General features: G+C 43.8%; 1 protein-coding gene across 38 annotated transcripts in view; it reads right to left on the bottom strand.

The window, feature by feature from the left end:
* Window positions 1-13,670, bottom strand: part of LOC123019945 (guanine nucleotide-binding protein G(t) subunit alpha-3) — a 141,408-nt gene that overhangs the window by 49,404 nt on the left and 78,334 nt on the right. For 17 of the 38 annotated variants that reach the window (XM_044423151.1, XM_044423148.1, XM_044423162.1 and 14 more), the window contains 4 exons: window positions 13,404-13,561; window positions 12,162-12,290; window positions 8,733-8,862; window positions 7,924-8,490 (listed from right to left, as the gene is read on the bottom strand). In XM_044423151.1, the coding sequence (XP_044279086.1) occupies window positions 8,056-8,490; window positions 8,733-8,862; window positions 12,162-12,290; window positions 13,404-13,561 (852 nt within the window). In that variant the 3' untranslated portion in view covers window positions 7,924-8,055. Of the gene's footprint in view, window positions 1-1,632; window positions 1,733-3,197; window positions 7,789-7,923; window positions 8,491-8,732; window positions 8,863-12,161; window positions 12,291-13,403; window positions 13,562-13,670 lie in introns of those variants that run through there. The other 21 variants (XR_006413995.1, XR_006413996.1, XM_044423153.1 and 18 more) reach the window with 7 other exon arrangements.

Raw genomic sequence — 13,670 nt, 5'->3', positions numbered from 1 at the left:
AAAATGTGAACTCTGGTTGTAGTTGTTGGTTAAAAATATGATCTCAGAGCTATATTTATATCATATTGTCAATAATGGTGCTATACTTTGCATTTTTGAAAGAAGTGATTTCAGAATGGGCAACATGGGAATAGGAGCTTGTTAATTTCAGAACAGTTAGAGTTTAAAGCAGGATTCTTGAATAGCAGGGAGAGCCCAGCTACAGCTATCCTTGCTTTGGTAACCTCTTCTTTGAATTACTGCAATGCGCTGCATGTGGGGCTGCCTTTGAAAATGGCCTGGAGACTTCAGTTGATCAAAACAGGGCAGCAAGACTGTTAATGGGGACTGGCTCATGAGAACACATTACTCAAGTCCTCTTCCAGTTACACTGGCTGCAGGTTCAAGTCTGGGCCTAATCCAAAGTGCTAGTACTGATGTTTAAAGTCCTAAATGGCTCGGGGGCAGGTAATCTGAAGGATCACCTTGTCACTTAAGTACCTGCCCAGACCATGAGGTCATCTTGAGAAGTCCTTCATCAGGAGCCCCCTCCAAAGGAAGTGAGGTTGGTACCAGGGCCTTTTTGGTTGAGGCACCCCAGCTGTGGAAGAGGTGTGCCTGGCACCTACTCTGAATGCTTTTTTCACAGCATGTGAAGACCTTTTTATTCTCCCAGAATCTTACCAGTTTAACGTTTAAACTGCAATTTCATTGCATTTTCTTCTGTACGGATGCCTTGCTTCTATGCTGATTCATTTACAACGGCTCTAACAATTTTGTGGTTTTAAAGTAATCTTGTGTGTGTGTGTGTGTTCAACTTTTGCTGACTGCCCAGAGAGCCTTGGCTACTGAGCTAGGGTTAGGTTAGGTTTAACACTAACCCTCCCTCAACTTTGGTTAGAAGGCATCCAGAATTCATACTACAGTGCCCTGTACATATACTGTAATCTGTTAAGTTTCAGTAAAAGAACTGCACCTCAAAGCATCACCCTGAGTTTGGTAACCAGAAGGAAAGAGGGAAGGGACTAGTTCACAACATTTCTTTCCCTTCCACTGCAACCATTCCCATTCCCATTCCCTTTCATCTGCTTTCCTTTTTCGAAAACAGCAGGACCAGTTCCCACAGTCTGCTGGTAGGAGCACGAGGGAGCAATTCAAGGGAAGGAAGGAGCTTCTCAGCCTTTTTAAGGGAAATGCAAAGGTGCTCTGCTAAGGCACTTTCACGAGTGTGCACTGTGCAGGGACAGCAGGTCAGGCAAAACGTTGGGAATTCTTTTCTGGATCAGAATCTGGTCCAATGAAGAATGTGGCAGTCTGTAAAACTTCCCTTTCATCTTAAGGCAGGCTTTACGAGTCCTACTCCACCAACACCACATTTCTGAGCCTTGTTTAGGACAACGTCACCCAGCTAGGCCCTCTCAGAGATAAAGAGAGACCAGAGCCACATTCATTTTTGAGCCCCCAACCTTGGATATTAAAAAAAGAGAGAAGGGATGCCAAAACAGGGTTACAAAGGCAGGGAAGGAGCCCTGTTTGGGGCAGCACCGCAGGGTTACTTGCAGTGGACTGAGCCCATAGCTCATCAATAGCAATTGGATGGGCTGATGCAGTTATGAAATCCCAGCGATTTCCATGTGGACAAGGCTACAGTGCTGTGCATACTTACTTGAGAGCAGGGCCCACTGAACACAGCAGGGCTTCTCTCCAGGTAAGCCTGCATGGATCGGGTTGCCCATTTTCCAGGAGTATGCCCCTGTATCAAATGATAGAAGCTGTGTAGGACAACGACGGTGCTGCTAGGAGTGTAAACAATTCTCAGCAAACAGCAAAAGCTGGAAGCATTTGTAGCCCACTGCTAAACGGTTTACTATTTCTGATCTTTTAAAACATACTCATATCGTCGCATTGCAACAGCTGCTGATGGTGCCAAAATAATCGAGAACTGTATGTAAGCAAAACAATGTAAATGATGCCAGCATGCCCTCATGTGGCTAGGCCTTGTACATTCATTAATGTATACATTGCTTTCTGATGGGGCTGTGATTCTTGATACACTTACTTGAGGTATGCCATGCTGAACTCACTGAGACTTTCTTCTAGGCAAACTTGCTTAAATTCAGGCTGCATAGAAACCTGCAAACCAGTTTTTTGCTGCATCCCATTCCATTTCATTTCAGGTAACTTTTGCTCCTTGCTGAATATTGCCCTATGGTGTAGTGGTTAAGGTATTAGACTGGGGATCTGGGAAAACCAGGTTCTAGTTTCTCCTCAGCCATGAAGCTCAGAGGGTGACTTTGGGCCAGTTGCCAATGCACCACCTAGCCTACTTCACAGGGTTGTTGTGAGGATAAAATGGAAAAGAGGAGAAGGGCTAGGAAAGCTACTTTGGGCTTCTTGCAAAAGGAAAAGGTGGGGGCATAAGTATAATAAAATAATAACTGAGTCTCCTTGATTTCAATAAGTCTGCAATAAGAAGGATTAAATTTGGATCCTCCCAATGTTAAGATCTCCGGTCAACATTATTTCCCTATCTATCCAGTGATTTTCTGATGCTATTACCTTGTTAAAGAGTTGTTTCTGCCTTACATTTGGCCACAGATGCAACTCATTGTGGCTTTTCAGAGTCTGGTGGAGCACCCATGCCCATACAACTGGTGTTCTGGCTTCCACAGACCTAGGGCTGTGTGTCTTTCCAGACAGTGAAACTCACAGCTGGTCCACTGCTGTGAGGCTCAAGATCAACCTTTATTGAAATCCAACATAAGCAATTCACAAATACAGAACAGGCACTAAATACTTGAGGATAGTGAGTTGATGAGTTGGATGAATGAAATAAGATACGATGCAATGAATTAATTGGTGAGGTGAAAAAATGATGCAAGGTTAGTCCAAGGTGACAATCCAAAGCAACGGTAGGCAAGCAACATGGAGGTTTCTTCCAAATGATGGAGGAGCTGGTACAAACCAAGCACCACATCAGGACCTGATCGGTTCCTAACAGATACATGCAATTATAAATACCAGGCCTAGAGGGCAACATCAGAGCATACTGTCCAGTGGAGCAGAACACTGAGAGAGCCAGTGTGGTGCAGTGGTGAAGAGCATGGGACTGGGACTCAGGTGATCTGGGATCTAGTCCCTGCTCAGCCATGGAGCCAACTGGGTGACTTTGGGCCAGTCACAGACTCTCAGCCCAACCAACCTCACAGGGTTGTTGCTGTGGGGATAAGATGGAGGAGGAGATGTAAGCTGCCTTGAGCCCTTGGTAGGAAAAAGGCAGGCTATAAATCTCAATATTAAATAAATAAATAAATAAATAAATAAATAAATACACATCTGGGTGTCAGATCTGTGGGACAAAGTTTGGAGCAAATGCGCATCAAATCGTCCAATGTGTGTGCCTCTCTTTTACGGCTGGCTCCAAGATGCTTATCCAATGTGCAACTTGCTGTGGATGATGTGAGCATGAAAATGCAATCACAGGTAGGATCCTCATATCAACTCACATCAGATCAATTGTAATGTTTTTCAGTGTGATCAGTTCAGGTGCCAATTACTAGATGGACAGAAATCAAGGGCAGAGAAATCGACGCATGGAAGTGAATGTGCAAACCAGGCTTAAGGCTTTGGGAATGTTACGTCTATTAACACAGCAGGGATTTTAGCTCTGCTCCATTTTTGTGTCATTTAATCAAGTGCTTTGAACTCATTATACAGAAAAGATATTTCGTAATATCTGTGGTAATATGGGCATATTCTGTTTTTCTCTTCTCTAAAGCCCAGCTTTTCTGCAGCCTTCTTTGATGTCATTTCAAATGAAATGCAAATGGTTCAGCAAATGTATTATTATTTCTAGTTATCTATAATTGAGTGTGATTAAAATTAGAAGGAAAAGTTCAGACATCCCACTCTTTCTTTCCCCTCTCCCTGGAGGTGTAGAAACATTGTCATCTTACGGAGGTACATGTGCTATTAACCCTTTCTCCCTCATGAATTTACCCAAAATTCCGAAGTTTGCAGGGCCACTCTGGTTAGCTCAGTTATCAGTTGGCTAACTCTGATAGATGCCCTGCCATGCTGTGATCTAGTAACATCGGGACAGTGATAGGTGCCTAAGCACTGATGTGGATAAAGGTGAGGTCTAAGATGCACAATGCCCTCATTCTGCATCCCTGAATGCAGGGGTGCAAACATGGGCTCCAAAACTGGATTGCTATGGACTAAATGCAGCCAGCACCATTTCTTAAGGTATTGCCCAATTTCAACATGATGTTCTAGTTGGGAACCTTTGAAACCACCCTTTCTGAAGCATCATCCAACCAACCATGGGAAAGTGTTTGCACTGAAACTAGAGAGAACTTAGTAAGAAGAAATTAGTGAGCCTAATATTTTGAATCATACACTGAGCAAACAGCTTAATATCTGGACCCCCTTCCCCTTGCTGCATACACCCAGCATATGCCCTAGCTAATTTGATGTGCAGAACTGTTGCTGAAATTCCTCCATCTGCCAGTGTTGATGGATTTAATGTGCATGCTGAAGCACCTGCAATAGCTTTACTCTTCAGTCAGTCTTCTTGGCTGCCAGAATCCTGGAAATCTATACCACTGCATTGCCTGTTCAATTTACAGAACAAGCTGGGTGTACGATTTCCTATTATCTACTAGCCTGGTAGTCGAGAATTTGATGAAATAATCATTTTTGAACAAGTTCATACCTGTTGATGCATCAATAGACTGACACATCAGTATGTTCAAAGGTCATTCAGAATAGTCCTTTATATAGATGGGCAGCTCTGTTTGGTCCCTAGCCTACCTCAGGAACCAAAGATGCTGTTCCTGGGCAATGCATTGCTATTTATATGTAGATGAGGGGTGGCAACTTCTGGCAATGCAAATGCCAATTTTTGTCATCTCCTAACCTGTCAAGTGTTGTAGTCTCTCAAAATTGCAAAAAAGAGGGAAAGCTCAGATTCCAGATGAAATTTGGCAGAGTGGCAGCTTAGAATGGACACATTTAGACTGAAAATGCCAAACTGTGACTTTCTGCACGTAAACATAAACAAAAATGTAAAAGTGGCCAGGGATGGCCACACTGACAAGTGGCTGGGTGTGTTGTCCACCCTGCTTTATATGAAGCTGCTGGGAATGATAATCTGAAATTTCAGAATGAGGTGGGAACTGGATGCTGTTGACAACCAGCTCATTTTTTCACTCTCAGCCGCTCCCAGAGAGCAACCGCCCTATTAAAGCACTGCTGAGTGTTTTTGGTACTACCAATGGGGACAAGCCACTTTAAGGGGAATCCAGAAGGAGGAAAGGATCTAGGATCTTTAGCTTGTGAAAGAGAAATCTCCCTGAAATTTTTTCCTCCCTACAGAGGATCAGGTGAATCTGGATTTGGCCTTACACCCAGAGAGTTGGATGTTCGCCAGAGTTGAGTGTTGTGTATGGCTTAACATCAACCTTTTCTAGAGAACAAAGACTTAGCTATTTTTGTCAAAGCATCTGTAACTCAAGCATAGGCTACTGTAATATACGTTGTCTGGAGTTGTCCTTGAAGGGTGTGCAGGAAGTACTAAATGTGCAGAATGAAGCAATTCATCCTTTGCTGAGATGGCTGCACTGACTTTCAAGTGACTGCTCTGATTTCCTACAAGCTTCTGAACTCAATTTAAGAGGCTATTTTTAACTTTTTGAAGTCCCAATTCAAAGCCCAGGTTCTGCACACCTTAGAGATCACGTCTCTCTCTGTGGACCTGCTACTTCATATTTCAGTCTAATGTAAGATCTACAAGAACATGAAACAGCATTTTCTCTGTCTCACTCCAAGGTCCATTGTCCATTTGTCAACACATGAAAAATTGGTTATCCAAACAAGCTTTTGGTATGGTAAAGGCATTTGAATACATTTGTATTGATGCAAGCTGCTTTGATTTTCTGTTTAAAGATGCAAGGCATTGCATTTCAAATGAATAAATACAGATATCAGAAGATTTGCCAGCTAGCTTTCTGGGTGGTTTGCTTTTTGTCTGTTGCAATCAATAGGATTCCCTAAAATGTTCTTTATTGTTATTCTATTAATCCCCTTGATAGTATCACAAACATTTTTATCAGAGTGCTTGTGATGCCACTTAAGTATCCAAAAAGAATGTTGTCAGGAACAATTTACTTCTTTTATCTGCAAGAAACAGATTTTGACATGATGGAGCCAACATTTAAGTCAAGTGGATTTTGATAGGAAAGCTCCCACTGAAATCAATTGGATGTATAAGTGCTTAACATTGATAGGATTGTTCCCTTAATACATAAGCCTAATTAATGTCAATGAAACATGACAATCAAAATGGTATGTCAGCATTTTAGAGAGCATGAGGCAGTAGTGTGAACACATCTGCCAACAGAAATGTTTGGGGCTGGTTGGTTTATATCAATCACGGTATTTTAGATAACAGAATTGAGACAAAAGAAAGATTGCAATATCCCTATCCCTATAGGGAAAAGCAAACCAAAATTCTCAGCAAGGGTCAAAAGGCATGATCTTGTAAGCCATCCAGAGACTTCTTAGTATTAGGATGGCATATAAAAACTTTAAATAAATAAATAAAATCATGGATATATTCAAGACCAAGTCATCAAGAGAAGAAGAAAGCTGTGCCTGTTTTCTGCTGAGTTTGCCAAATTTGGCTGTGCTAACAAGCAATTTAATGCAAACACAGTAGCTAGTGGGCTCAGCATTAGGGGTTGCCCTGGATGGAGAGCCGTGGAGGTCCTGGGACACATTTGGAATATTGAGAGCATGTTGTGGGTGCTGTCACAAAATGGTTACCACAGGAAGTGGGGTTGCACAGTCATATAAGCAATCACAAAATACTAATATCCCAGAAGACAAACAAAAAGATAAATAACTTGGCCAATAACTTAAGTAGAAGGCAGATGTGGAATCTGAGCTCCAAAATACAAAGCTAATTTCTGAACCAAAGCAAAGGCGCCACTGGAATGCAGCACATTGTTTGGTAGCATGGCAGCATCATAGTTTTAAAAAGCTAGCAATTAAAACACTTCAGAAATAAAAAGAAAGACAGGAAAGACAGGGAGCCTGCGGAGGAGTCTATGGACCTGCTGGTGCCCATGGAAACCGTGTTGGAAGTCCCAGACCTAGTGCAGAAAAGGTTCCTACCCCAGTCTGGCTGCTTCTAGGACATGTTTCCTTCGCAGCACATTTGGAGCAATCGCAAATGATGGGAAGCCACTGTGGGTCAGAGCAAGGTGCCAGCTCAGCCCCCATTCAAAAGTACTCCTTCCAGCAGCAGCAGGAAAGCCTGAAGGAAGCGCCCCACTGCGGGCTGGTGGTGGCTGTGGGCCTGCCAATCGCTGGTGCCAGTCCTGCTAGCTAGCTCCAAAGCCCTGGTGTTCCGAATATCATTTCCACATCTCATCCTTTCCTTTTACAGGTTGATTCTCTCTGTGTTTAGTCAGAAGGAAGTCTGACTGGGGTGTTCCTGGAAGTGTGCATACATTTGTGGCCTCAACTGGAAACATCCAAGGGAAAGTGAGACCGTAAGGGAGAGAGAGAAAGAGAGAAGAAATGGTAAAAAGGAGCAGGAAAGGAGAAAGAGCTAGAACAGCCCGCAGTCCTTCAGATTCTCCTTGATGATTATGTCGGTCACAGCATCAAACACAAACTTAACATTCTGAGTGTCTGTAGCACAGGTCATGTGGGAGTATATCTCCTTGTCCTCTTTTCTTATATTAAGGTCTAAGAACTGGTTCTTGATGTAATTCCCTGCATCTTCAAAGGTGTTTGGACCTAGTTGGAAGAAGACAAAAGAAACTGTCCAAAGAGCATGCCAGACTTTAAAACCGTGCCCTTCCATTAAGTGTCTGATTCAGAATCCAAAGACTGACTCAAGCAATGTGTCATGCATGAACTCTTCACAGCACGTCAAAATGTCTCTGAACTTCTTGTCAGGACAAGCCAGAAATCTCTTTTTATTCACATAGACAAATCACAGACAACTAGTAAGCAGACGTATTTGCTTCGCTTTCCAAAAACTATCCTTTTGCAATCTGTTATTTAATAGAGCATCTTCTCCCCGCCCCTCCTAAGTGTGGCCACAGAAGTGTGTGCCGGTGTCTGGAGTTTATAAAACAACTGTAGTGGAGAGGAGGAGGAAGAGCAGTCAGGCAAGCAAGAGGGAGCAAAGATGAGAAAGAGGGGGAGGAACAAGAGCAGCTGGTGACGGTGGTGATGCGAAGGAAGGTGAAGCACCTTTAGAGGTGATGGTGAGAAGGCAGGCTTAGAAGGGAGTTGGGTGTCTTGCCCAGGGCCCCGGGAAAACTTGAGCCAGCACTGACCTTCATAGTCTGGAAAGCAGACACGGAGATGGACTTTTGCTATCTTTTCTTGGAATAGATCTTTCTTGTTTAGAAACAGCACAATAGAAGTGGTAGCAAAGTACTTGTGGTTGCAGATGCTGTTGAACAGATGGAGGCTTTCGTGCATTCTGTTCTGTGAAAATGCAGAAAAGTTGGCTATTATATGCCACCACTATCTGTCACTTTGATTGTAATGCACTTTTCCTATTAGGGAGGTAGACCTTTTTTGGATGAACCTCTCCAAGCTTATTAGGGCAGGGAATATGAACAATCCTCTTAACAAAGCATCTAAAGCTACCTCAAATCTTTTCCAAGCATAGCAAATCTTTCTCCCGTGGCACCTCTCTCCCTCTCTCATCTGCTCTTCTGACTCACCACTTCCTCGTCTTCTACTAAGACCATGTCATAGGCACTGAGGGCTGCACAGAATATGATGCAAGTGACTCCTTCGAAGCAGTGAATCCATTTCTTCCTCTCTGATCTTTGTCCTCCCACATCAAACATCCTAGGAAATGAGAGAAATGATCAGCATCTATTCCCCCACCCAAATGTTTCATTCGAAACTTTTAGATGGCCATTTTTCACAGCTGCTCCCCATGTATTGTGTGCGGTGCCCCTGCTTTACTCACGGAAAAGCTGCTGATCTTGTGAGAATCCTGGGCTGCCACAGCTCTCTGATGCTCTTGGATGGCACAGCACAAATAGGAGGGGCTTATTGGGTGTGGCATTGGGTCTGTCAGGATTAGATCAGCTAGCATTCAACATGCATTATTATTGTTACTATATTTGTTTTGATGAACACATTTATATTATACATACATACATACATACATACATACATACATACATACATACTCCTCTTGCAAGGAACCCAAGGCTGCTTCCATGGTCCCCACCTCTCAATTTTATCCTCATGACAACCCTGTGAGGTAGCTGAGGATGAGAGTCAGTGACTGGCCCAGAGCAAACTCTGTGGCTCAATGGGGACTAGAACCCTGATCTTCTGAATCCCAGTCCATCATTCTAACTGCTACCTCACAGATGCCATTACATAATAAGTGGTTTAATAATAATCTAGAGCTGGAGGACATGTTTTCTATCTCAAATTGCCTTGGTCAGTGGATGTCAAAAGAAAGCCAAACATACTGCAGAGAAGACAAGAGGCAAAACTTTCATACCAAGCTGCCTAGTTTCCAGCCAAAACCCAAATCCTAGGAACAAAAGCCAGAAATGGAGAACTGTCTCTGGAAAAACAGGGAAGCTGGAGCATATGTCAAAGTGATCCACAGCTCTTATATCATTTGTTTGCTATTTGCTTCCCTAATTCAGTAAATAGCATGCAAAGCATTTTACAAATATTGTCTGATTTGCCTTGGCCTCTAACAACAAGAACCCCTTTTCAAATATTAGAATTGGAAATGATCTATGGCACAAAGGACAGAGCAGGCAAAACAATTTAGTCTGTAAAGCTTGCCTCACAAAAGTCAGGGCTTGTGGCAATCTGGACCGGCTTGTTCAGAACTTATTATTATTACCTTACATTTCTGTGTCACGTGTAGCTGAAGCTCTTTGGCTGAGTGCACAACATTTTAAGTCACCCATCCAGATTTCAGCCAGGCCCAACCCTGCTTAGCTTCTGCGATTAGGCAAGATCAGGCACTTTAGGCTATACCTAAGCATCAGACATGCATGTTCTGGATCTGCTGCATTGTCTGCCTGTTTATTTCTGTGTGAAATTCAAGGTAATGGTCATTACTTTTAAAGCCCCAAATGGCTTCAGACCAAACTTCTTGAAGAATCATCTCTTCCCATATGTTTCTGCCTGTTCTTTGAATAAGTTTTGTGTCCTACTTGCACGTCCCATTGCTGTTTGAGGCAAAAGTAGTGGAGAGTGTGCGAGAGAAGGGCTTTTCAGCGGCAGCACATGGGTTGTGGAACCTCATCCTCCAGGCACATGGCTTGTCTTCCTTTTGATGTCCTTAAGATTCTCTGCTCAGTGATGAAGATCTGGGGCTGCCTTTGGCTAAAGAGGGTTTTAGTGTGCCATGCTGAGGTTTACCTTTTTGCTGTTTATCTGGCTTGCTCCAATGTGTGCTTGACTGTTTATTTTAATCTCTTAAGTATGGATGAAAAGTGTTGCTGCCTTTTGATATGGTATTGTGCAGAAGGAAGGAATGAATGATAAATGTGTATTTTGCCACTGATTGCATTTCTGAAGCCTTTGATTCTGTTCTTGTTCAGTATAACTGAGTTGTTATTAGTTATGGCTCTTTGGAGTCCTTTGTCCTTGATGTTGCTTTTCAGTGACAGATCATTACGAGTGCTTGCATCTGCTTTTATATTTTGATAACTGCTTTAAGTAACTTTTTTCTGGAGGGGAAAAACAGGATATACTTTTTTCCTTTCTTGTATAAATTATATAGAGGGACAATTCTATGGTTCTGGACACTGTTGGAGGGGCTACAGGATATCTGGGATATCCAGATCCAAGATGAGAGACAATATTCTGGCCTCAGAGCTGGAGGTCAAGGCTCTGACCCTTCTCCTCTGTCCTTCACAGCTGGTACAGGAAGAACTGCACTAGCTACTCTCCAAGGTTTGGAAAACCACCTCAAAGAGGGATAAAGGGCAGCATTTCAAAGGGCAGGAAGAGGAGGATACTGGAGAAGCCAGGATATGAGCTATCCTAGGTCCTTTCCAACCTCCTTCTTTGTCCCCAAAATGCTCCAACTTGACAAGCAAAGATGCTTGTCTAATGAAAATGCAGGGCAGGAGAAGAGGGTGGCACAGGATTTAGCTCTGCACTAGCCTCTGAGCTCAGGCACTTATGGGCATCATCACTGGATTGCGCTCCAAGTCCATGTTATGGAAGGAGCACAAGACAAGCCAGATCTAGGGGCAAAGTGGGAAGAAAGGACCTAAGCTCAAGAGATGACTGCAGAATTCCAGTAATGGTTTTACCAGTATTTGTCAGATCTGAACCTATATTAGAAAGATCTCAGATCAGTCTGTTGCATTGTTCCCCGCTACTATGAAATGGATTTAGATTGCCCTGCATGGCATCTGCTCAGGAAAGACATTTTGCTTCCTGATGCGAAAGAGAAGACTCCCCTCCTTCCAGTTCCATGTGCAGACACTACAGTGGAATCTTCTTCCCTGGTGATGGGACAGCATCTTCCACCACTCCAGAGGACAGCAGGGTGGCTTGCAGGGCATGCAGCAGGCTCTGTGGAACCCTGAACTCTCCATCTCTGCTGCCATCTCCCAACGGTAAGGCCAGACTTGTGGTTGCCACCGCAAGTGAGCTGTCTGTGTTGAGCAGCTTATCACACAGATTTGGCCATATTCTTCACAAATCCCACCACCTATATCCTCTAATGGTTTGGAGATCACTGATCTGCCTGTAAAACGACTCAGCATGGTGATTGGAAGCAACCTCCAGAGCACACCCATACTATTTAAAGCAACTGAGAGCGACTAGACATTCAGCCAGAACTCAGCAGGGCTCTTTGCAGCACCTGACATTGTTTTTCTCCCCATCAGCCTGACAGCACATGTCTAGAAAGTTAGTCTATCATGGCTTCTGAAGAGCTTTTGAAGCAACACCACTAGAAGAACTGCATGGCTCCCCATTGATTTGGGGGAGGCTCTGGTTGCTGGTTGTGTCATGGCTGCCACACCAAAATCTTCTACTGCCTTTAAATCCATTCCGGTTCCAGATCCAGCATGAGGCACACCGCTTTGGCCCTGATCTGAAACCATATGCATACCCATGAAACGTGGAAGGAAAGGAAACATTAATACCTGAAGTTCAAGTCCTTGAAAGAAAACTGGGTCTCAATAATCCCCGTTGTCTTTACTCTTGAGCGAAGGACATCTTGCTCATTTGGAACATAGTCAGGAGCTGTTAGCCTGTCCAGATCATTGAGATAGCTACAGAAATCAGAGAAAGAGAGGGATTAAGAATGGCTTAAGAATGGCATACCCACCAATATGTTCCAGGAACATACCTATGCATGGGTGAGTGAGGCTGGAGCATGGCCTGGCAGTCTGGTGGCATGAGTTGGTGGGCAGTGGCAGGCCAATACAACCTACATGCACAAGCACCACAAGCCAGAATTAAGACTCAGGCAAGCAGGTGGATCCTGATGACCAGTACACTGAGGCAAGGCGTACTGCACTGGGGGTAGAGACGCGTAGGCTAGAACATCCAGAGGGCCATAGCTCTCTTGACTCTGCACCACTGGGTGTTCTGCTCGGGCTGATTGGTGCCATAGGGACCAGAACATCTGGAGGGCTACAGGTTGCCCACCTCTGTGCCACAGGGAAAGTCAATTATATAAAATATATCCCTATGCACTATTATTGCATCTAAAGGAACATTTAGAGGAGGAAATCAGCATATGTCTTTCAAAGAATACATGCTGGCTATTTCTTTGTTTGGTTCTGCGGTGACATTAAAATAATAGTGTTGGGCATCAGCATCGGTGAATCGATATACAAGCTACACCCTTATACTGAAGATCCATGCAGGTATTTACCTGCAACATGCTTAGAGCTAACATGGTGATGGGATGTGAGACAGAATGCTCCCTGGGTTTCTACCAGTGAGAGTATTCTAAGAGCATCCAGCTGATCTCTCAGGCTCCTGCACAGACCTTGGAAGTCAACACATTAGGGCCTGTGAGTCAGACAGGGGCAGGGGGGTGTTCTGCGGCAAGGCAGGGCATTGCAACGTAAGGATCAAATCAACAAAGACACTATCCTGAAGTTCGGATCAAATTTAGTAACATGATTTCTAACGGCCAAACTACGTGTGATATTCATTGTGTGACATGTCCTTGAATATTTCATGAACTTGCATTTGAATGGGGACCCTGATTTAGGAAGGAAAGGCACTTTAGCCTCCCCATGTGCTCCTGCAGTCAAGGGCAAACCACACAATTAGCAATATTTGTAGCTTGGCCCGAGATGTGAGTGTTTCAGTGTGAAGGACAACTGGCACTGAACATACGCAGACACTTGCAGACTACAGAATTCACTTACTAAGCGGCTGAGTCATTGAGCTGGTACTCGGATGCTCTTTCAAAGCAGGCCTGGATCCCTGGATCCTTCCACAACTTTTTGATGACTCCTGCCAGGACAGGACACATGGTGCCATCTTCCATGGAATCTGCTGTTGCCAAAAGCAGCCGCTCATCTTCCTAAACGAAGGGAAATGAATCTCACCTGTGCTTTTCTTCTTTAAAAAGCAAAACCCATGGACAGTTTGGGATTGGCATTGAATGTTTTAAATAAAGAAGATTAGTTACC

Source organism: Varanus komodoensis, unplaced genomic scaffold, assembly GCF_004798865.1.
Source record: "Varanus komodoensis strain SLA01 unplaced genomic scaffold, ASM479886v1 scaffold13_3, whole genome shotgun sequence".
Taxonomy (NCBI): domain Eukaryota; kingdom Metazoa; phylum Chordata; class Lepidosauria; order Squamata; family Varanidae; genus Varanus; species Varanus komodoensis.
Note: the sequence above shows the minus strand (reverse complement) of the source record. Positions and strands in the feature narration are given on the sequence as shown.